Below are 20,626 nucleotides of genomic sequence, written 5' to 3'. Positions count from 1 at the left end.
CACTGGAAGCAAGGAGGCGTCAGCTTTACATCTTCTCTTTTTAATGACTTCACCTGTCTCTGGATGTGTCTAGACTACACTGCTCTGTCGACAGAGAGATGCAGATTAGGCACGTCGAAATTGCTAATGAAGCTGGGATTTAACTATCCTGTGCCTCATTAGCATAAACATGGCTGCCGCTTTTTTTCGAAACGGAGTTTTTTCGAAAAAGAAACGGCAGTCTAGACGTGGATCTGTGGAAAATGAAGCCTTTTTTGACAGATCCTGTAAACCTCATTTTTTAAGGAATACAGGATCTGTGGGAAAAGGCTTTATTTTCGACAGATCTGTGTCTCGACTGCCGTTTCTTTTTCAAAAAACTCCGTTTTGAAAAAAAGCAGCAGCCATGTTTATGCTAATGAGGCATGGGATATTTAAATCACGGCTTCACTAGCAATTTCGACGTGCTTGATTTGCACCCCTCTATCGACAGAGGGATGAAGTCTAGACCTAGCCTCTGATCTGGGCTTTTTGCCCATAAATCTAAGCACCTTGCAAAGGAGGTCAGTGTCATTTTACCTGTTTTACTGATGGGGAAACTGAGACATGAGAACATGCTAAAGGTCATTCAGCAGCCAAGAATAAAATCCAGCTCCCCTGAGTCCCAGATCAGTGCTCAATCCACTGGGCAACACTGAAACAGGATGTGCAAGGACCTGAAGCTAGTGTCTTCCCCATCCCAGGTGAGTACCCTTCTCCCCTCCGGCCAGTTGTATTGTAAATACATTTGATAAGGTCTCACGTGGGAGCGTTAGCAGGGACTGACTTTTACATAGGTTACTCCTGAGAGACTTCTGCACCAGACAAATACAAATTTGCAGTAAAATATAAACACTCTGCACACAATAGTTTAAAATTCTGCAACTGTATTTGTTAAATAAATGTGGAGGCTCCAGCAGGGCGCCGAGGAACACAAGCTGCTGGCTACACAGAGATCACAGCACAGTTCCCCCCACTCGCCTCAGGACACGGACTCAGCAGTGAGTCTGCATCCACCCCTCACACAGTGCGAGGAATGGGCCTGCCCCGGAGACAGCCCAAGTCCTTGCCCCCTCTGTGCTCGGTGCATTAGGGGTGGGCAGGCAGGCTCAGCAAAGCAGGATCCAACTGGGGAGAGGCTTAATGTGGGAGATCCACTTGTGGGTTGAGAGGATTCTGCGAGAGGCATTCTGGGTGTGGGCATCTCAGTGGGGGATCTGGAGAGGGGCCTGGATTCACAGGGGCTTGTTGGGAGGTTCTGGGTGCAATGATAATAGACTCTGCAGGACGGTCCAGTTGGGGTTCAATTGGGTCCGGGTGTTGGAGAGAGTCGCATGACTGCTCTTATGGCTTCCCTTTGCTTGCCCACCAGAAAGTATTTTGTCTGCAGGGAAGCAAAGAAATCTGCGGTGGACATCAACTCTGTGCATACACAGGGGTGCAGAATTCTCCCAGGAGTAATATGTACACAAGCTGGAAGTGCTTGCACATTCATCCAGCCAGAGACCGGAAACAATAGGACAGGACTTATCTGATCAACCACAATACTCTCAAGTAACAAATACCCAATATTCACAGAGCACTGCTGGGGTCAAAAATTAGCCTCAAACTGGGTAACGGATAAATGAGAAGAGAGTGTAGCCTCTTTGTAGAATATTTAGGGGCAAAAAAGCAGGTTACATTCATTATCTGTTATTTTCTCAGCTCTAATTTTAAGTGTAAGGGTGGGAAAAGACTGAAGAAAACCTCAGGATTGAAATGCTAGCTTTACCTTTATTTTTCTCTTTTTGGCCTCTATTTAAAGTGAAGTTGCACCCCAAGCCATAAAATCCAGCTCTGAGTCCAAATCTAGATTTTGCATTCTCACAAACATCCCAGCGAGAGGGGTGAGCTGTCCAATTTTGGAGTTAGATTCCCTTCCAAAAATTTCAGAATGGGAGCGGGGACTGAGGTTTTGCTTCCAATCTGTCACTAATGAGAAGGGAAGTTGGGCTGGGAATTTAGCTTATTGTGTAGAGACTAAGACAGTATTTAAAAAATAATCCTTCCATGTAATAAAAATAGTGAACAGCAAAGTTGCCGTCTCAGCATGGCTAGAGAAACAGGAACAACTCAGTGTGTGCTAATATGTGGTAATTATCCACGGCATTCCATAGTCCTAGCCCTGCACAATCACCTGCTGACTTAGCCCCATAATTCCCCCTGGGGGTAGAACAGTAGCTATTGTCAGCCCCCATTTTTCTCATTGAGACATTGAAACATTAAGAGGAAGTGATTTGACTAAGGTCCCCAAAGGAGTCAGCAGGCTCAGTTTCTCCCACTCCACTTGCCACAGAAAAGCCAAAGTGACTTCACGCAGCAAGTCAATGGCAGTCAGAACTCAGGTCCCAGCCCTGCACTGTAGCCACTAGACCACACTGCCTCGCTGCTGAATGTTGCCAGATAAAACACAGTCCAAGGGCAGGTGATGTTGCTAAAGCCAATGATGCATTAATACCCCATGAGAGAGAGGAGAACAACCAGCACTGAATGGGCAACCAGTGTTTGTCACGGCTGGGGTTTTAGATGCACCCAGAGAGAAAGAACAGGCCTTCAAAGGCTCGCCCTGCAAAAGCTTCCATCAGAAGCTGGAGTGCAGCTGATTGCTGCCCCTCTTCCTCTCCCGCCACCGCCTGCTACTTTCTTCTGTGTTTCATCTATTGTTTCTGCCCCAGTGATTGTAACCGGGCCAGGTTGTGATATGAAGCAGGGCACCAGGAAACGGCAGCCCACAAAGCAGAAGTAACCTCAGAGAGGGAAGTGTCTCAGGTGGAAGGAGCCAGCGCTCACTTTCTGGAGCATTTAAAAGAAAAGTCGGTACAGAGCTTGAGTGAGAAGGGGGCAATTGGAGGGACAATGCAGCTGCCTTTCGCTGGCCTGATTCTCCTGGCAGGTGAGACATTTCTATTGTTCCAGTCACACCTGGACATCCTGAAAGGCTAATCCCTCCCCCTCCAGCAAGCACCCTGAGAGCCAGTCTCCCTTGGGAAGGAGAGGAGTTGGGGGGGGGGGGGGGTTATAATCTCTCTCCTGGGGATCTGGGCTGGGTACCTTCATACGAACACTAACGGGAATCACACAAGTACAATAGTGGCGCCTGCACACCGCATGGTCTGATAGAGACCAGTGGGGAGACGGGGCTCAAGTTGCTCCTCTGCCCCCCCCCCCCACTCAGTGAAGAGGAAATTATGGGTTTTGCTTTGTCCTTCAGGCTGTGCCTCTGCCCTGGCTGCCCCTGGGCTGACTGGCCCTGGGGAGGGGAGCCGGCCCCTGGGCACGTTGGTGTCTGTGTAGTGTCAGGGCCATGAAAGTGATGGAGGAAATCAGAAATGCGGGTGCAGAGCAGCAGTCTGGCGGGGACAGGGGCCGAGGCAAAGGGGACTGAGTCTCCATCAGAGGCACCCGCAGGCAGTGCACATTCACAGCGACCATGGAGAGCCTGAGGCTGGGACCTACTGGTGTGGGATAAGCACATTTGGATATGACTGGGGCGGGGGAGGGCGTTTCCCATGAACGTGACTGTTCTCCCAGGTGGGTACCTGCTGGGATCTCTGCATGGCTACAGCAGTGCGGGTGAGGCTAAAGGGGGGATGGGGAATTAAGAGAAACACTTGAGGGCAGGATGTTCATATCCCTACCTGGCCCCAGAGGTGATTCCCTGCTCTGACTCACCTCTGGTGGGCCACGGACGTGGCCTGTGGGGGCTGAAAGGGCCTGGTCCTATAGACGTGCTTGAGTTTATTGTCTGTGTGAGGATTACACCTCCCAGGCGGCCACAGAAGCTCCCTCCTGTGGATCAACTTGAATGAATCGTGGGCACAACTGCAGGCCCAGGGTGGCTAATGGAGCCAGCAGGCAATGCTCCTTCTAACCTTTTCCATCCATGTGCAGAATATTTTTTTTCTGTGCACCAAGGCAGGTGCACATGTGCACCACCTGTAGAGCCACATGTTGCTGGAGCTGCTGATCAGCTGGGAGGCATTTGAATCTCTCCTGAGTGGCCACCCAAGCACACAGTTTACAGGGAACCCTGCAAGCAGGGAGGGTCTAGGGAAGAATCAAAGAGGTTCTAAGTGGCATAGGAGGAGAGCAGTACCAGAGCGCAGGAAATGTTGCCTGCAGCTCCTGAGCCCCATGGATGTTTCTTTAGGATGTGGCTCTGCTCTGAAAAAAAACGGCACCTTGATGGTCTCCCAGAGATTCCAGGTCAAACACGCTCCCTTTCCAAGTACTAAGGTGTCCGCTTTCTAGCTCAAGGCCCTTTGCAAACCTGGGAACGGAGTGCCAAACCGGGCTGTTTCCTATCAGCTCATCAACACCAGGAATAACAATTCTATCAATGTGCCATGAATATTCATTCACCCTTTTTAATGAACTCACACCAGCCCTGGTCATGCTCCATATCTGCTTACTTTCCATGGGCATTCATATGACTGAGCTTCTCTGGGGAAGCATTTTCCTAAAGCAAATTTTACATTTGCCTGTGTAAGTATTTGTCAATCAGACAAACTTTTGTTGGAACTCAGTGGGCCAATCACAGCTTTGCTACAATGGCAAATATCAACTTTTCACATAGGTAAAATTTACTAGAGGGCAAAGAGACAGTTTCACGTGGGCCATCTAAGTCTCTTTTTACAGCATCTATTTAGAGAGGAGATGGCCCCAAACCATGAAATGTGGATTTAGATTTTGCATCCCACAAGGTTCGTGATGTGTGTCAATGTTGTGTTTTGGTTCAGGCCTTTACAGGCACAGGGGCCAACTACAAAATTCAGATCCACATTCAAAATTCTTTCCTACATGAACTCCCATGTTTGGGACAGGGAGGGGATCTTGTGTTTTGTTTGAGCCCACACCTGATTTCAAGGAAAACTGTATAGAAGCTACTTCAAATCACTGCAGTTACCTTTCCAGAGAGTAAGCCCCTTACATGTAATAAATACGAACTGTTAACTGCAAAGCTACAATCTCAAGTGTATAATGTCGAAATAATATCGAGCTGGAGGACTTCTTACTCCAACTCCTGTAACCCTCATTGTATGAGGAGTAAGGGAAGTTAGAGGAAGAGTGCTGTGTAGACAGCGCCAAAAGAAGCTATTTTAGCTTAAGCTAGGCAATTGAGGTAGCTTGAGTTGTGTAGTTTATTTCAGCTTTAGCCCTGCTGTGTAGACATGCCCGGGGAGACAGGTAAGTCCACAGTACCCCCATTCTACAGCAGGAGTGACTTATCCCAGCTTGCAGAGTCAAGATCAGCATCGGGAGTAGAAGTCAGGAGTTCCTGATTCCCATTCCTGTGCTCAGATCGCTAGGGCCACAGCTGTAAGGGAAGTTCTATTATCTGGGCAGAAAGCATGCATGTGGTATGTGTTAAACAGCTGTAACACTGCAGGGATCAAAGCCAGTGTCCTACACAAATCCAGTTGCTAAGCCACCTTTTCGCTCTGCCTTCTTGCCTGCAAACCGGCGGCGGGGGGGCAGGGAAGGAGGGAGGAAGCTGGTGAGAACTGAGCAAAAGGAAAGGAGGTGGCCAATAAGAAAAAGAAAGCAGAAGTGTTTGGGTGCCACCACGCTGCGGGTTTGCAGACTTCAGCAGGAAGCCTCGCAGTCCCAGGGGGAAGCAGAGTTTGCTCTTTGGGAAACAGATTAAGGGCGAAAGGGGCAGTTATGGGGCTGATGCAGGCACCCTGCACCCAAGTGAGTCTCCTCCTCCTCCCAGGGAAGAGGGTTTGGTTCTTCCCATTCCCACCAGAAGCACTTTGCCTGAAAGCGGGAGTTCCTCTCCCACGCCTGCTCTCAGCCTCAGAAAGGAGCGAGCCAAAGGGGTATAGCCCAGTCTCCAGCTGTTCCCTGCTAGCCATCTTGGGGGTTATTCCGCACAAGCCAAATGAGACCTAAGAGCTTATTAGCGGAGTTTGGGGAGTGGTTGGGTGGTGTCAGGTCGTCCGGTGCATTGTCGTGGTGAACACAGGCTGAGCTGTGTGCAGGGAACAAGTCTCTTGGGCCTCTTCTGCTGATTAGAGGTTGAGGACCCATGTGCCCCCTTCTTGGGTGTGGAGTGGGGCGGTCAGAATTTTGCTTTGTTTTGTTTTTCAGGCTGTTTCTCGGCACCACCTGTCCCTGCGCTGACCACCCAAGGGGAGGTGAGGGGAACCCTGGGCGGGTCGGTGTCTGTGCCATGTCAGTACCAGAAAGTATATCAGGGCAATCCGAAATACTGGTGCAGAGGAGCAGAGTGGAGCACCTGCTCCAAGGTCATTGAGACTGCAGGGCTGGAGGCCGAGGTGAAGCGGGGCAGCGTCTCCATCCAAGACAATCACACCCTGAACACGTTCACTGTGACCATGGAGAACCTGACCCTGGGAGACGCTGGGACCTACTGGTGCGGAATAAATAAAAGTGGACGTGATCCTAATTCCCGTGTTAATATGATGGTTCTCCCCGGTGAGTCTCTGCTGGGACCGACTGATGCCAACCTGGAGCCCGTGTGTACTCAATTGGGATGGGCTGGTGAGAGACTCAGACTGATATTTATAGCCCCCAGCTTATCTCCAGGGTAGCATCCTGCCAACACTCACTGCCCCAGTTTGGGTGTGTGGAGCTGAGGAGGTGCTCGGGGTGTGAGCAGCTGACACCATCTACTCCCAGACAGCCCCAAGCTCCCTCCTGCAGCAGCTCCTAGTGCTTGAAGGGCTGGCAGAGAGCTGCTGGGGGTCTCCCAGTACCGTAGCTGGAAAGCAGCTGCAGTGAACTTAAGAAGATAAGAACGGCCATACTGGGTCAGATCAAAGGTCCATCTAGCCCAGTATCCTGTCTGCTGACAGTGGCCAATGTCAGATGCCCCAGAGGGAGGGAACACAACAGGTAATCGTCACGTGACCCCCTCTCCTGTCATCCATTTCCAGACAAACAGAGGCCAGGGACACCATTCCTACCCATCCTGGCTAATAGCCATTGATGGATCTAACCTCCATGAATCTATCTAGCTCTTTTTTGAACCCTGTTAAAGGCCTAGCCTTCACCACATCCTCTGGCAAGGAGTTCCACAGGTTGACTGTGCACTGAGGGAAGAAAAACTTCCTTTTGTTTGTTTTAAACCTGCTGCCTATTAATTTCATTTGGTGACCCCTAGTTCTTATATTGTGGGAATGAGTAAATAACTTTTCCTTATTCACTTTTTCCACAGCAGGCATGATTTTATAGACCCCTATTGTATTCCCCCTTAGTCTCCTCTTTTCTAAGATGAAAAGTCCACGTCTTTTTAATCTCTCTTCATATGGGACCCGTCCCCTAATCACTTTTTCTGCCCTTTTCTGAACCTTTCCCAAATGCCAATGTATCTTTTTTTTTAGATAAGGTGACCACTGCAAGCCACTCCCTGTCACATGTAGAGGTAATCCTGTTGCTGCTGCCCTGAGGCTGGGGCAGAGGGAGGCAGGAGCAGGGTCTCCTGGTGACGCAGCCATCTATAGGGGAGACTCCTATACTGAATGCAGGACTTGGATGGGGACAAGCAGCAGGCTGGGGGTGGGGGATGGAGCAGGAAGTAGCAAGGAGGGCTGTGTGTTCTACCTGGGGACCTTGCCCCGCATGCCACACTCCATGCAGCAGGCCCCGTGGAGCAAGCTGGCCTCTGGCAGTAGGGGCTAGTCCCCGAGGGCTCCCCACGCTGGGCTGGGTCACAGCCAGGCTGGCAGCACTAGGAACTGAAGCAGCCAGCAGAGTTTGCCCCTTCCATCGCCGTTTCCTTGCGAAGATCAAATCAAGGGAACAATTCTGCTTGTCGACATGTAACCTTGCTAACGCCGAGCGAGCATCTGACCAGTAACTATTCCAACACGCTGAATGGCCCCCGCGGGGCAAATGGGTTAAATCTGGAGCTCGCAGTCAGTGCCTGGACTATGGAGTGAAGGGTTATTCCCGCTGCTCTGAGCCAAAGCCCCTGGGAGTCTAGGGCTCCGTGCCCCTAACTTCAGTGCGCATTGGATCAGACCCACCATGGGGGAGAAGGGGGGGAGGAAGGAGGCAAGTGCCTCATGGCCCAGCAATACGAAAGCGCCTGGGGCTCCCAGCTGCTGCTGTTGCTACCATGGCAGCAGTAGTAGCTGGAGCCCCAGACACTGAGGACAGAAGGGGGGGGTTGCGACAGTCGGGGTGGCACTGTTGGTTGGCTGCCCAAGCCCCACCCCTTCCTTCCAAGGCCCCACCCCTTCTGGGGTGCAGAGCATGGCCCCCTCCCACCTGGCCCAGGGCCTGGCAAGGCTGTTGGCCCTGCTGCTGGGGTCCATTACAGAGCCCTGCTGTACAGTGAACAGCAGCTACTATGGGCTGGTTGTATGGTCGCTGGTGTGCGGTGCATTTGCTAGTGACAGTCTATCCTAGCAGCCACTGCGCTGCATGCCTGCTCACACGCCACCCTGACTAAATGTCAGAGCCCTGCCAGTCCGCAGCTCGCTTTTGCGGTTATGGATGCAGATGCAGGATCGGCCAAAGCGTGTGCAGGGCCCCAGCCGGCACGCTGCACTCGGCTGCATCGCACGGCCAGGAGCTTCCCAGCCAGGGCAGCGAGCAAGCAGCTGGGCCGGCGAGCACCGAGCAGCACAGGACTAAGGCAACCTCCCTGCTCACCCTGCCAACAGCTCGTGTTTGCCCATGCCACTGTGGAGACCAACCTTCTGTCTGTGCAGGGCTCTGTCCCCCTCCATGGCAGGCTCAGCTAAGAGGCAAAGGAAACGGACCCCCCGCCCCGTTCACTCCTAGCAGGGCAGGGGGGATCTTGCTGTGCCCAGGCTGGGAGTGTCTGTGCAGAGAGGGCTCCAGTCTCCAGCACGGGCAGGCTGGCAGCTTTCACCTAAAAAGCAGTGAATAAGAACACAGCAGCCCAGGGACAGTTTGACTATCTCAGAACTCTGTTTTCTGGCTTATACTTTCAGCTCTCTCCACGGCAGTGATGGTAACGACTGGATCTCTCTCCACAGCAAACATGACGGAGCACCCCAAAAGGTAAGGCCAGTTAAGGAGGTGTGAAGGCCTGGGTCAGCGGGGGTGTCCAGGGCTGAATTTCCAGTCCCGGCTTTGCATGAACGTTACTGTCTGCCGCTGCAGAGATGAGGGATGTGGGTGATTAGTTGGATGATGCTTCCTGGTTACAGTTCACTGGTGGCTCGGCTGGGTTGGAGCTCCCCACCCATCTGTGGTGTGATGCAGTGGGCCCAGTCTGGTTGGAGCAGCCCCCCACTCACAGTAGACCCAGCCTGGCCGGAGCAGCCCGTCGTGCCATGGGTAGGGAGCACTCTAGCCCAGCTGGGCCCACTGTGCCACACCGCAGCCCCCCACCCCTGCTTTAGTGGGTAACCAGTTAACTAGTTTAACTGGTTCACTGATTGAATGGGATTCTGCATCCTTAGCAGAGACAAGTAAATTCTGGTTTATGCAGGCAGCCTAAGGGGGCTGGGATTTGTGCCTGCAGATTTGTGCCTGCAGAGGTGGCTTCCGCACATACAAAACCAGGGAAGTTCCCATCTGCTTGCAGGCGCTCATAACCTAGACTCTCTCTGTGATCAGGCCAATAGGCCAAGCGTCCTCAAGACCTTTGTTCTACTCGCTGCAGTACCTCCATTGGTTTCCCTCACAATGCTTTTCAGGCCCGTGTGCGAGAAACCAACCTCCAGTAAGAGAAACCGTTCAGACTCCCATCCCCCAAAGATCACCCTTGTCCTTCACCACAGTGTTTCTCAAGCAGTGGTACGAATACCTTTAGGGGTACTCGAGAGAAGTCGGGGGGGGGGGGGTTCATCAACACAACTGAAACTTAAACTGTATTTTTAAGTTTTACAGCGCTTTATTTTTGTACTTTTTACACCCCAAAATGTAATCACCCGCCCGGCTATGATTACGTTGTTTAAACAAATGTGTTGCAATAGTCGAAAAAAATGTGTGTCTGAAAACTGTAGGTACTGGTGGTACTTAACCTTTTTTTTTGAAAGAGGGAACTATATTCAAAAAGGTTGAGAAACACTGCTTTACACACCAAACAGACACGGCTGCAGCAACCAAATCCTCTCTCTTTCCTCTGATCCGTGCAGCCAGCCCTCTCTGCTCTGCCTTCCCAGCCTGTCACCAGCTGCTACATCACATCTTCCCCTTGACATGGCGATTTCGCCAACTCGCTATTTCTTTCCTATCTCCCTTGGCACACGTGCTAAGAAGTGGACTTGGCTTGGCTTCCCAGCTGCCAGTGTCCATACAGAACCCTCAGCGTTCCTCTTCTCTGTCCTGCCGCTCTGTTGCCCTGTAACAGTGGCTGGTAAAGAGCTCCTGTTAGCTGTGCGGTGTCTCACGCTTCCTCCCTGCTGTAGAAATGGAAGGTTGAGCCACAGACCTAGAAGTTAGGGCAGCTTCCCAACATTACACCGGGGGGTAAAAAAAAGTCACGCTGCTGAGCGCTGTTAAACCACCCAAAGCCCCAATCACTAGGGCAATGGACCAATTCTTCTGTCTAGGTAGCTACAGCTTCTCGGGGCGGATTGACTACAAGCGTGGAAACACCCCTTCCGTCCCTGTCCCAAGTGTCTACCCAACAGGGACACAGCGGTGTAGCTGGTGCCAGGGCTGTCCTGAGGGGTGGGCAGGGTCTGGCACTGGGCAATTCTCACTGCTGCAATCCCCCCTTGTCCCTGCTCCATCCCTTCCTGAAGTCCTGCCCTCACCTTCCTCCCCTGAGTAATGCAGCTGGCATCTCCCCCGGCTCACCACCTAGGCACCAGGAGCCTGCTCCATTCTGCCCTGCTGCACCGTGCCACCCTCCCGCCCACTGCACCCCGCTTCTCTGTGGTGGTGGGAAGTGGAGGGCCCTGGGGCCAGAGCGCTCTGCTTCCTGCCTCTGCTGAGCCGGGAGGGTGACCTGGCCCAGTGGAGCGGCGCAGGCTGCCAGCCGCTCCAGCTCCCACCATCCTCGTGGTGAGTATGGGGAGGCGACTCCTCCTGCGGCCCTGAACCAAGCCCTGTCACCCCCCGGGTCCCTCTCATCCACAGGATGACTGGGGTAAGAGCCAAGGGGTCCCCAAAAGTGCGGGACCTGGGGCAACCTCCCCAGTTAGTCTGCTGGCTGCAGGACTGGTGCTGTGCTGCCGCAGTGCAGGCAAGGCCTAACCCTCACTTTTATACAGGTTCAATGAATCCGTTGCAACTGCGGGTGTGGACGCCCACATGGCGCTACCGCTGGATTAGAGCCGCGCAGTCCGTCAGCGCCGCTTGAAACCCAACAGAACCAGGCTGCCAATAACTGAGAGGAGCCTCCAGCTGGGGCAGGCAGAGGTTGAACAGCGTCCATTTGTGCACTGCTTTAAACTGGTGCAACTTCTGCCTGTTGGCTCTCCCTGGCTGGCTAAAGGGGACTCGGGTTGTCCCGGCGCTGCTGGAGCGAGGCTTTGAGAGCAGCCTCGCCCGAGAAGGCAGGGGAAGGGCTTGTGCCTTTAGGAGACGAGAGTGGAGATAGGGCACCGACACTTTTTCCAAGTCTGACAAGGTGCCGGGGGGCTCTGGGTGGTTCTCTGGAGCTGGGCGGTAGGGGAAGGGGCGTTGGCTAGGTCAGGGAGCAAATGCAAGTTCTTGGGGATGGGGTGAGCCATTCCTGCAGCAGAGAGGGCACTGGGTGAGGGGAGCTGTGGGGAGGGACATGGCTGCTGTCCTGGCACACGGAGGGGTGCTCGGGTGAACAGCGTGAGCTTTGTGCCCCGACTGAATTTCCACCTTCGCCCCCCATTCACGGGCAGGTGGGGAGCATCTCACAGATCCTCTTGTTCCTTTTTCTTCCAGTTCCTCTCCCCCCAGGTCTGTGCTTCTCTTGCCACTGCTCCTGCTGACTCTAGTTGTTTTACCGATCGTAGCCATACTGCTGGCAGGAAGCGTGATGCTGAAGAGGAAAGAGGGTGAGAGGATGAAGCGGGGGAGGGGTCTGCCCGGGTCTTGTCAGTCTCTTTTTGCCCTCCCTTTTTTTTCTCCCTTCCCCAGCCCATCAGCCCGGGCCAAGGAAGCTTTGCCAAGGCCAGGATCCTAAGCACCCATGGAAAATCTGGACTTTTGCCTCAGGAACCCGCTGTGTTTCCCAAACAGCAGGCAGGGCCCTGTGATCCCGTTTCCACGTTCAGTGCCAGGGAAGTGGCTTACCATTGGCTGTGGTGTGAATAATCGCAGCAAACGGCGCTAAGCCCACAGAGACCCATAGCAAGACACGGCTCCTATAGCGCAGGGCTTTCAGTGTGAGACGACAGCCCCCGCCTTCCCCCCCGACACAGGGCAGGGGCTGGGAGGCCGACCGGTGTCTCTTACTGGAGTTCGGGCTGAAGTGAGCATGAAGGAAGAGGGTGCGGGTCAGGGGCTGGCGAGATCTGGGCTCAGCCCTTGTGTGCAGCAGGGGATAATTCTTCCCCAGGCTTAGTCCATGAGCATGGGGGGGGGGGCACTTGCTTATCACAGGGATAAGCATCATAGACAATCCTAGACAGCAGCCCCCTTCCTCTTTTCCGACCCGTGCAGAATTCCCTGCACAACTACCCCCCCCCCATCCCATTCTCTGCCACCCTCCACAGGGCCAGTCCTACAAGAGGCTGAATAGCCGGCCCCACTTTCCTGTGTGTGTCCAGTTCCAGCCCCACCCAAGAGCCCCCTCACCGCACTCGCTTACGGGCGGCAAGCAGAAGTGCCTTGCTTGACCGTGCAAGAGTGCTCGGGCCCTGCAGGAACAAGCCCTCTGTTATTTTACACACGCGCACGTTGCTCCTGCCCAGAACTGCATTGCCCCTGCGCCAGGGATTAGCCAGAGCTGGGTGTGTTGCAGTGGCCAGAACAGCAGCAGCTGCGTTACCCAAGGCACCAGCTCAGCCACACGTAATGCAATTCGATAGAGAAGGAGGAAGCTGGGTTGCTGGTGGGCTTGTACGAACGCTATTGGACAGACGACAGCATGCCCTTCGGAACGACACCAGGCTAATATTTCCCCTGTTAGGGCTGTGGGGACAAGCCCCCACTCCCAAGGGAGCACTTGTACAGCTGACTGATCTTGCCTTCCTGGTACAGAGATTTAAAGCCAGCAAACAGCAACAGGCCACCTCCTTCGCCCAGAGGAGTCCCACTGCTCCAGGGTGGCACTTGTACGCCAGAGGAGCATTGGCTCAGTGGCTTTGTCTACACTTCATCTGTGCTGGTGGGTCATGGCTTGCCTCAGACTTGCTTCCTCTTCGCTGCCTCCAGCTGCTTTGCCCACTGGCCCTCCAGAGAATCAGGGCAGGAGCACAATTGCTCTCTGCTTGTGGGTGCAGGAGCCAGGTGTGGGACTGGTGCTTATTACACACGTGAAGGCTGCAGGAGTGAAACAGGGTCAGGAGCTCCCAGGGCTGCCAATCATCAGTAAATTTACTGACAGTCTGTAAAAAATTAGCTGAAATTGGACATGTCCATAAAATCCGTAGAAAATCCGTAAATTTCATAAAAGTGCAATAAAATTTCAAAAAACAGAAATTATTCTATAGCAATTAAATTACTTCTGTGCTCAGCCATTTTACTGTGGAGCAGTGGAAATTGGACGTTTTAGTTGTTTACAATGTCAAAAATCTATGTGAAGAATGGATTGTGCGTCAGTGTTCGGATGTACGATCACAAAATGGAAAACTTCCAGGACCGTGACTAACTAACTGAAAGTGAGTTAAATCGCATATTGTTCTTGTGATGTATGAATGAATGACAACGGTTACTCTTCGCTTTTCACCATTTATGTCGTTTTAATACAGTATAAAAATTATGTCCATAAAAAAATTTGTCTGTTCGCAAATTTTTCCCATTTTGTCCGTAAATGAAATTTCTGTGGGTTGGCAACCTTGGGAGCTCCAGGGACGCAGATGGCTCTGGTCTGTAGGATGCACCTCAGAGTTACAGGGGTGGTGGAACCGGAGAAGACCCATCTGTCTCCCCTTGAAAGACCGAGGAGGGAGGGGTGTCGCTGCACATGGGTGTTCCTTACCCATTCTAGGTACATGCCCTGTGCCTCATCCCAGCTATCCCAAGTCACCACGGCCTGTCTTCAGCTGCCTAGTCTAAGCACGAATAGCTCAGCAGTCAGAGCTCTGGAGAAAGAGACCAACCTAGCAATGCTGATGGCCATAGCTGAACTCTTCAGTATCTGGAGGGAGCCCTCTTCCTCATCACCCCTCCTCTGTAGATCGTGTCTCTTTTAGCAGCGTTCCGTCAGTGTAATGAGGGTCTGTTACCTTTCAGCTGCTGGGGCCGGCGGGAGGACTCCGGCAGTGAATGAGGTAAGAGAGGGGAAGAGGTGCTGTGCTTGGCAGAGGGGCTGGAAAAATTACCCCACCAGGGTGGCTTTAACAGCCCAGCTCGAGCCTGGAGAAAGCAGTGAGAGTGGCTGTAGGTGTGTGGGACATTAGAAGGGAGGAAAAACCCACAGGGCAGGTAACCGAGGTAGGCAGTGGCCTTGGATCCTCCCAGAAATGATAGTAGCCTGGAAGGTGCCCGATGCTGGTTACTGCAGGGACAGAGAGCACCAGCTCAGAGATCCTAGCTCACAGTATGTTTTATTTTTTCCAGGCTGTGGCCAGCACAAGCACAGAAGTTGATGTTTCCTATGCAATTGTGAAACCAAAGCCTAGAAAATCCACCAGCGCAGCCCCATCACCCCACTCTGCTCAGGCCGAGCACAGTCCGGAAATGGTGGAGTATTCAGCTGTAGTAAGGAGACAGGCATTCAGCTCTAAAATGCGGAGACGTTTGAATAGAGTCTTCTGATCCCTTTTATTCTTGCCTTTGGGTTGTACAGCGCACGCTGAGTCATACAAAAGAGCATTTACATAACTGGCTGGATAACCACTCTCAGAGAGTATTTATTAATGGTTCACAATCCTGCTGGGGCCTGTTATTGGACGGGTTCTGTTCAATATCTTCATCAACGATTTAGATATTGGCATAATGAGTACGTTTATTAAGTTTACAGATGATACGAAGCTGGGAGGGGTTGCAACTGGTTTGGAGGATAGGGTCATAATTCAAAATGATCTGGACAAACTGGACAAATGGTCTGAGGTAAATAGGATTAAGTTTAATAAGGACAAATGCAAAGTGTTCCACTTAGGAAAGAACAATCAATCTCACACATGCAGAATTGGAAGTGATTGTCTAGGAAGGAGTACGGCAGAAAGGGATCTAGGGGTCAGAGTGGACCACAAGCTAAATATGAGTCAACAGTGTGACGCTGTTGTGAGCAAGACACGACAAGTCATTCTTCCGCTCTACTCTGCACTGATTAGGCCTCAGGTGGAGTAATGTGTCCAGTTCTGGGCACCACATTTCAAGAAAGATGTGGAGAAATTGGAGAAGGTCCAGAGACGAGCAACAAGAATGTTTAAAGGTTTAGAGAACATGAGTTATGAAGGAAGATTGAAAGAACTGGGCTTGTTTAGTTTGGAAAGGAGAAGACTGAGAGGGGACAGGATAGCAGTTTTCAGGTATCTAAAAGGGTGTCACAAGGCGGAGGGAGAAAAATTGTTCTCCTTGGCCTCTGAGGATAGAACAAGAAGCAGTGGGCTTAAATTGCAGCAAGGGAGGTTTAGGTTGGACATTAGGAAAAGGTTCCTAACTGTGAGGGTAGTCAAACACTGGAAGAAGTTGCCTAGGGAGGTTGTGGAATCTCCATCTCTGCAGATATTTAAGAGCAGACTAGATAGATATCTATCAGGGATGGTCTAGATGGCACTGGGTCCTGCCATGAGGGCAGGGGACTGGACTCGATGACCCCTCAAGGTCCCTTCCAGTTCTAGTGTTCTGTGATTCTACATGCAATTTCATGCCTGTTCTAGGGCATTGCACAAGAGGTCCCTTTGCAATTGAATCCTTTTGCTTTCATTAGCAGTGAGGAGTCCTGTGGTGCCTTGATGACTAGCAGATTTATTTGGGCATAAGTTTTCATGGACAAAGACCTACTTCATCAGCGAAGCTTTTGCCCAAATAAATCAGTCTTCAAGCTGCCATATGACTCCTTGTTATTTTTGTGCTGGAGTGGGGAACCTAAGGCCTGGGGGGTAGATGTGGCCCCTGGCTTGCCTGGATCTGGCCCCCAAGGCTCAGGCTCCCCTCCCCACACACACTAGTGCTCCAGCCACCCCCCATCAGTGCTGGAGCACACAGAATCTACAGGCCTGGCCCCCTAGGCTGTGGTGTGCAAGGGACATGTGGGGAGTGTCTTTTTTTGCTTCTCAGTTGTATGCAGCCCCCCCCCCCCAAGGATTTTTCTGTGGGTCAGCAGCCCCCAACCCAAAAAAGGTTCCCCATCTCTATTTTCGCAGCTATAAACAAACACGGCTACTCCTCTGAGAATTAGCAGCGTGAAGTGTTGTGGAAAGGCTGTAGGACAGGCTGTAGGGCATTTCTAGAGGCTTCTGAAAAGCTCAGTCTCCACCAGGTCTGAAGAAGTTTGGATCTCACTCTCCAACTGAAATCTTAGTCCAGAGAAGGCCAATGTTGCTTTGTTCCGCTTTGAGCGCCCAACGTTTGCCTACCTGTGGGTAACTGCATGTGCTGGGGAACAGCAGGCCCCGTCGGAGTACAGATGGGGAGCAAACAGTGCACACACATAATATTTACAGCAGCTATTCGCTCCCATCTCACGCGACGGGTGCAGGAGTGACGTCACATGCTCCTCTACTGATCTGGAGCGCCACGGGCTGCCGGGCAGAGCTGGTTTTTAGACCGGAGCTCTTCAAAGTGCTGATGAATCAGCACACAGAAGGAGCTGCAGGCAGGGGCGGATGAGAGTTTTGCGGGGCCCAGGATGCGGGGCCTATTGAAGCGTGGGGCTCGGGGCAGCACAATTTTGTGCATGTGCCATGGCCACAGCCGACAGGTGCCCCGGCCCTATTGCCCACTGGCTGTGGGAGCATTAGGAAAAGCACAGAGCATCTGTTCTAGTTACGGTCTCCTTCCTTCTCCCTGATCAGGGCTGTTTTAAAATTGCAGGCACCAGGAGGGACAAATATTTCTCATGCCACAATGAAGTATCCCATCCTGGATGAGCAGGCGGACTACGTCAATATGGACAGGCCATCAGACCAAAGCCCCCTGAGCAGACTGGACCAAACAGACTACCGCAAGCTGAGAAAGAAGCAAGCTACCTCTGGAACAGGTCCCTTCTCAAAGGCATAGCTGGCACCTTATCCCCTGCAGTCGTGTGGAAGTGCTAAGACTCCATCCCTTGCAACCACCCGAGATGCTGGGGGAGTCTCAGCAGGTGCCAGATGGAACCACTGTCAACGCTTTGTTATCCATCCTCTGGTGGAGTGCTGGTTAATCAGCTGTTCTGGTGAACAGACATACTTCCCAATGGAATTCGAATGAGAACACAATAAAATGAGTGGAAAAAAATAGCAGACCAGGACCCACCAACCCAGTAGTGGTTCAACTTCTTGAAGCCCTTTGCTTTTCTCGAGAGCAGGTTGTCTTATGATGCTATGTCACTGTGGGCAGCGCAGGGCGTACACCCAGACCGCTAAAATACACAACGCTAAAACTATACTGAGCATGCTTTAATCTTTGAGGAGTCTGAAGGCACTTCAGGATCATCATTAGCAACACCAGTGATCATTGTAGTTGTGGAAGGTGTGGGCGAGAGGCTCAGCACAGATCCAGCCACTGACACACCAGGGATGCTGTTTTTTTTAATAAATCCCAGAGATCATCTTGCTTACCGGTCTTCTGCCTCCTTTGCACAGGAGTAGAGTGTAGAATGTGCAACTGCAGAACCTCCGGGGCAGTGTACTTGTCCCGGGATACTAGATTGAAGATTTGTAAGGAGATAGCAGGAAGGCTGGGTAGTAGAGTGTTCGGGTGGCTAATGGGCCAGATCATATGACTAAGACTTTATATTGAACTAGAAGATTTGCCTGGTGTTGCTCAGGCCTTGAACTCAGTTTGTTTTTCTTCCTTTAAATCATTGCTCTGGGGTGGGGTGGGCATGAGGGGTTCAGTGTGCAGGCTGCCCCCAGGACAGAGGACTGCCCCAGCTCTCTCTCACTGCAGCAGCTTGGAGCCAGGTGAGAAGTGCCTCTCCATGGCCGCTGTAGCTCCAGAAGGCACAACCGAGGGAGGGGTTCCTGTCCCCCAGTTGTGTAGGTTTAGGTTTGTCTGCCCCTTGCGCTCCTCAGAGTGAGGAATGGAGCAAACTGTGCACTTTCCCCTTGCTCCCAGATGAAGGGGAACAGCCAACAATGTCCCTGTACAAATGGGAGGGGGAGCTGCAGCCCCTCCCCCAAAGGGCACCTGGGGGTGGAGAGGCTCAGGGCTGGGGCAGTCCCAGATGGAGGGCACCCCCAGCCAGCCCCTTTCACCTGCCCGGTGATTCTGTCTCTTTTCTGTATGGTTGTATGTGTCCCCATACTCATCAGGGTGGGGGGAGTGGACCTTCATTCCCCCACCCTACACAGCCAAACCCTTACCTTGTTGTAAGGTATGGTACTAGGAAGCGGTTATACTGAAATTGGTGGCCCAAATTCTTACTGCTTAGGAGGTGTTCTTGAACAGATGGACGGACAGACAGACCAAATTCTCTCAAATAAATAGTAGACTAAGAGATGGTCTAACGAGAACGGCCTGATGCAGCTGAACACGATGTGGTGGGGTGGGAAATGCTTTGGCGAGGCAGGAGAACCAGGTCTGCAGTCTTATTTACACCCACTTATCTAGACGCTCTCAGAGAAGTTAAAGCCAGAGAGGGAAAAAATGTGATTCTGCAGCGAAGGGTCCAAGACAGGTGGTTCTGGTCCAGTTCCTAGATGTGGGGCGAGAGGTTGGGTTTGGGAGGCAGACCCAGGGATCATGGTGCTGGAACAGTTCAGAGCCAAAGTCCCGTAGCTTAGGGATGGACCGGTGGAGACAAAGTTAATGAACAGCATGTGGATGTGCGTAAGCAGAGGTGGGGAATTGTGCTTAAAGAAACGGGAGCAATGCCCTGCAGAGGGACACCAACCACTTCCTCGTGCCATATCAAAGGTAGATATGCACGGGACAGACATGTTGTAGGAAGTTTCGGGAGACCATATTGTACCGGGAGTAGGAATGGTCTCTGTATCTGCATGGCCATTGAGGGTGGAGGGCAGGGAAATTCACCACAGCTACTCCACAAAGTGTAACACCAGAGGAGAGAAGGCAGACAAATCCGGCAGGATAGAAAACATTCCCTGAGAAGAGGGAAAAGCTTTGGTGAGGCAGGGAAACCAGTTCCTCAGTTGCGTTTATACACACGAGATTTGGGGATTGGCATTCCGATTCTGACTGGATTCTTCAGAGACCCACAGCCAAAAAAGGGCTGTTGGATAATTAACCCTTTAAACTGACTCAGGGCTTTCCTTCTGTCTCATGGTCTTAAAAGAGGAGTATGAACTTGTTGCCACAGGAAGAACCCAGCTGTAGGGGTTTGAAGGACGCCGTGTCCCAGAGCCAATGTTGAGTTGGGGCAGGGTGGAGAACAAGATCCAAGAGGCCTAGGTGTTTCAGACACGAATGCGGCCTGTTGCCTTGCTCGGAGAGGGTTGCCGTTCCCGTTATATGGATGAGTAGGTTAAGGCACAGCCTCCTTCAGGGATCTGTACACTGAGGCCATGTCTACACTCGCAGCTTCTTGTGCAAGAACTCTTGCGCACGAAAATGTCCACACTGCCATGTGCGAGCTGTGCTTTTGCGCAAGAGTGCTCATGGCAGTGTGGACGCTCTCTCGCAAGAAAGCTCTGATGGCCATTTTAGCCATAGGGCTTTCTTGCGCAAGAAATCCCTGCTGAGTGTCCACACTGCCCTCTTGCACAAGAGCTTTTGCGCAAGAGGGCTTGCATCTGTCAAAAAAGAGCATAGCTCTTGCGCAAGGAGCCTCCTCTTACCACGCCGTACTGTAAATTTATTTGCGCAAGAGCAGGCGGGCAGTGTGGACGCTCTGCAGATTCTTGCGCAAGAAGCCGTGAGTGTAGACATAGCCTGAGTATCAGAGTCAGGCACAAGTGAGTCCCAATAACCGGCCGTCACCTCCAGGCGTAACTGTCTGTACAAGAACGAAGAGAGTGTTCAGAGCTGCAGTAGGATGGATAGATGACTCAGCACAAGCGTACATGAGAAGCACTGAACGCCTCTGTGAGGCTATTTCAGCACGCCACTCAAGCTTTTGTTGCAAGGGGTCTCCCCAGAGACGGGGTCAACTTGGTACCAAATGTCAGGGGGAAGTTCAGATTCAGACCTGCAAAAAGGTGACTTGGTCCCAAGATCCAATTTTTACAGGGAAAGTCAAATTCTCACATCAAAGTTCACATTTATGACTTCCTTGGTGGGTTAAAGCAGCCAGGGAACACACAAAAGTTGCTTCTGAGCAAGAATAAAATAGTTTCAAGTAATTAATTCTACTCCATAAGAACTTAAGAACAGCCATGATGGGTCAGACCAACGGTCCATTTAGCCCAATATCCTGTCTTCCGACAGTGGCCAATGCCAGGTGACCCAGAGGGAATGAACAGAACAGGCAATCATCAAATGA

At 52.0% G+C, this 20,626-nt stretch overlaps 1 protein-coding gene across 1 annotated transcript; it reads left to right on the top strand.

Annotated features, from left to right (window-relative positions):
• The first annotated feature begins 2,805 nt into the window (after nt 1-2,805).
• Nucleotides 2,806-17,780, top strand: LOC112543595 (uncharacterized). The gene is made up of 7 exons (XM_075903723.2): nt 2,806-2,950; nt 6,151-6,498; nt 8,988-9,057; nt 11,872-11,984; nt 14,326-14,363; nt 14,653-14,793; nt 17,074-17,780. The coding sequence occupies exons 1-7, from the start codon at nt 2,914-2,916 to the stop codon at nt 17,257-17,259; spliced, it is 933 nt and encodes a 310-aa protein (XP_075759838.2). The 5' UTR covers nt 2,806-2,913; the 3' UTR covers nt 17,260-17,780.
• The last annotated feature ends 2,846 nt before the right edge of the window (nt 17,781-20,626 follow it).

This window comes from Pelodiscus sinensis, chromosome 20 (assembly GCF_052426305.1).
Source record: "Pelodiscus sinensis isolate ZL-2025 chromosome 20, ASM5242630v1, whole genome shotgun sequence".
Lineage (NCBI taxonomy): Eukaryota > Metazoa > Chordata > Testudines > Trionychidae > Pelodiscus > Pelodiscus sinensis.
The sequence above is the reverse complement of the archived record's forward strand: the minus strand, read 5'-3'. Positions and strand labels throughout refer to the sequence as shown.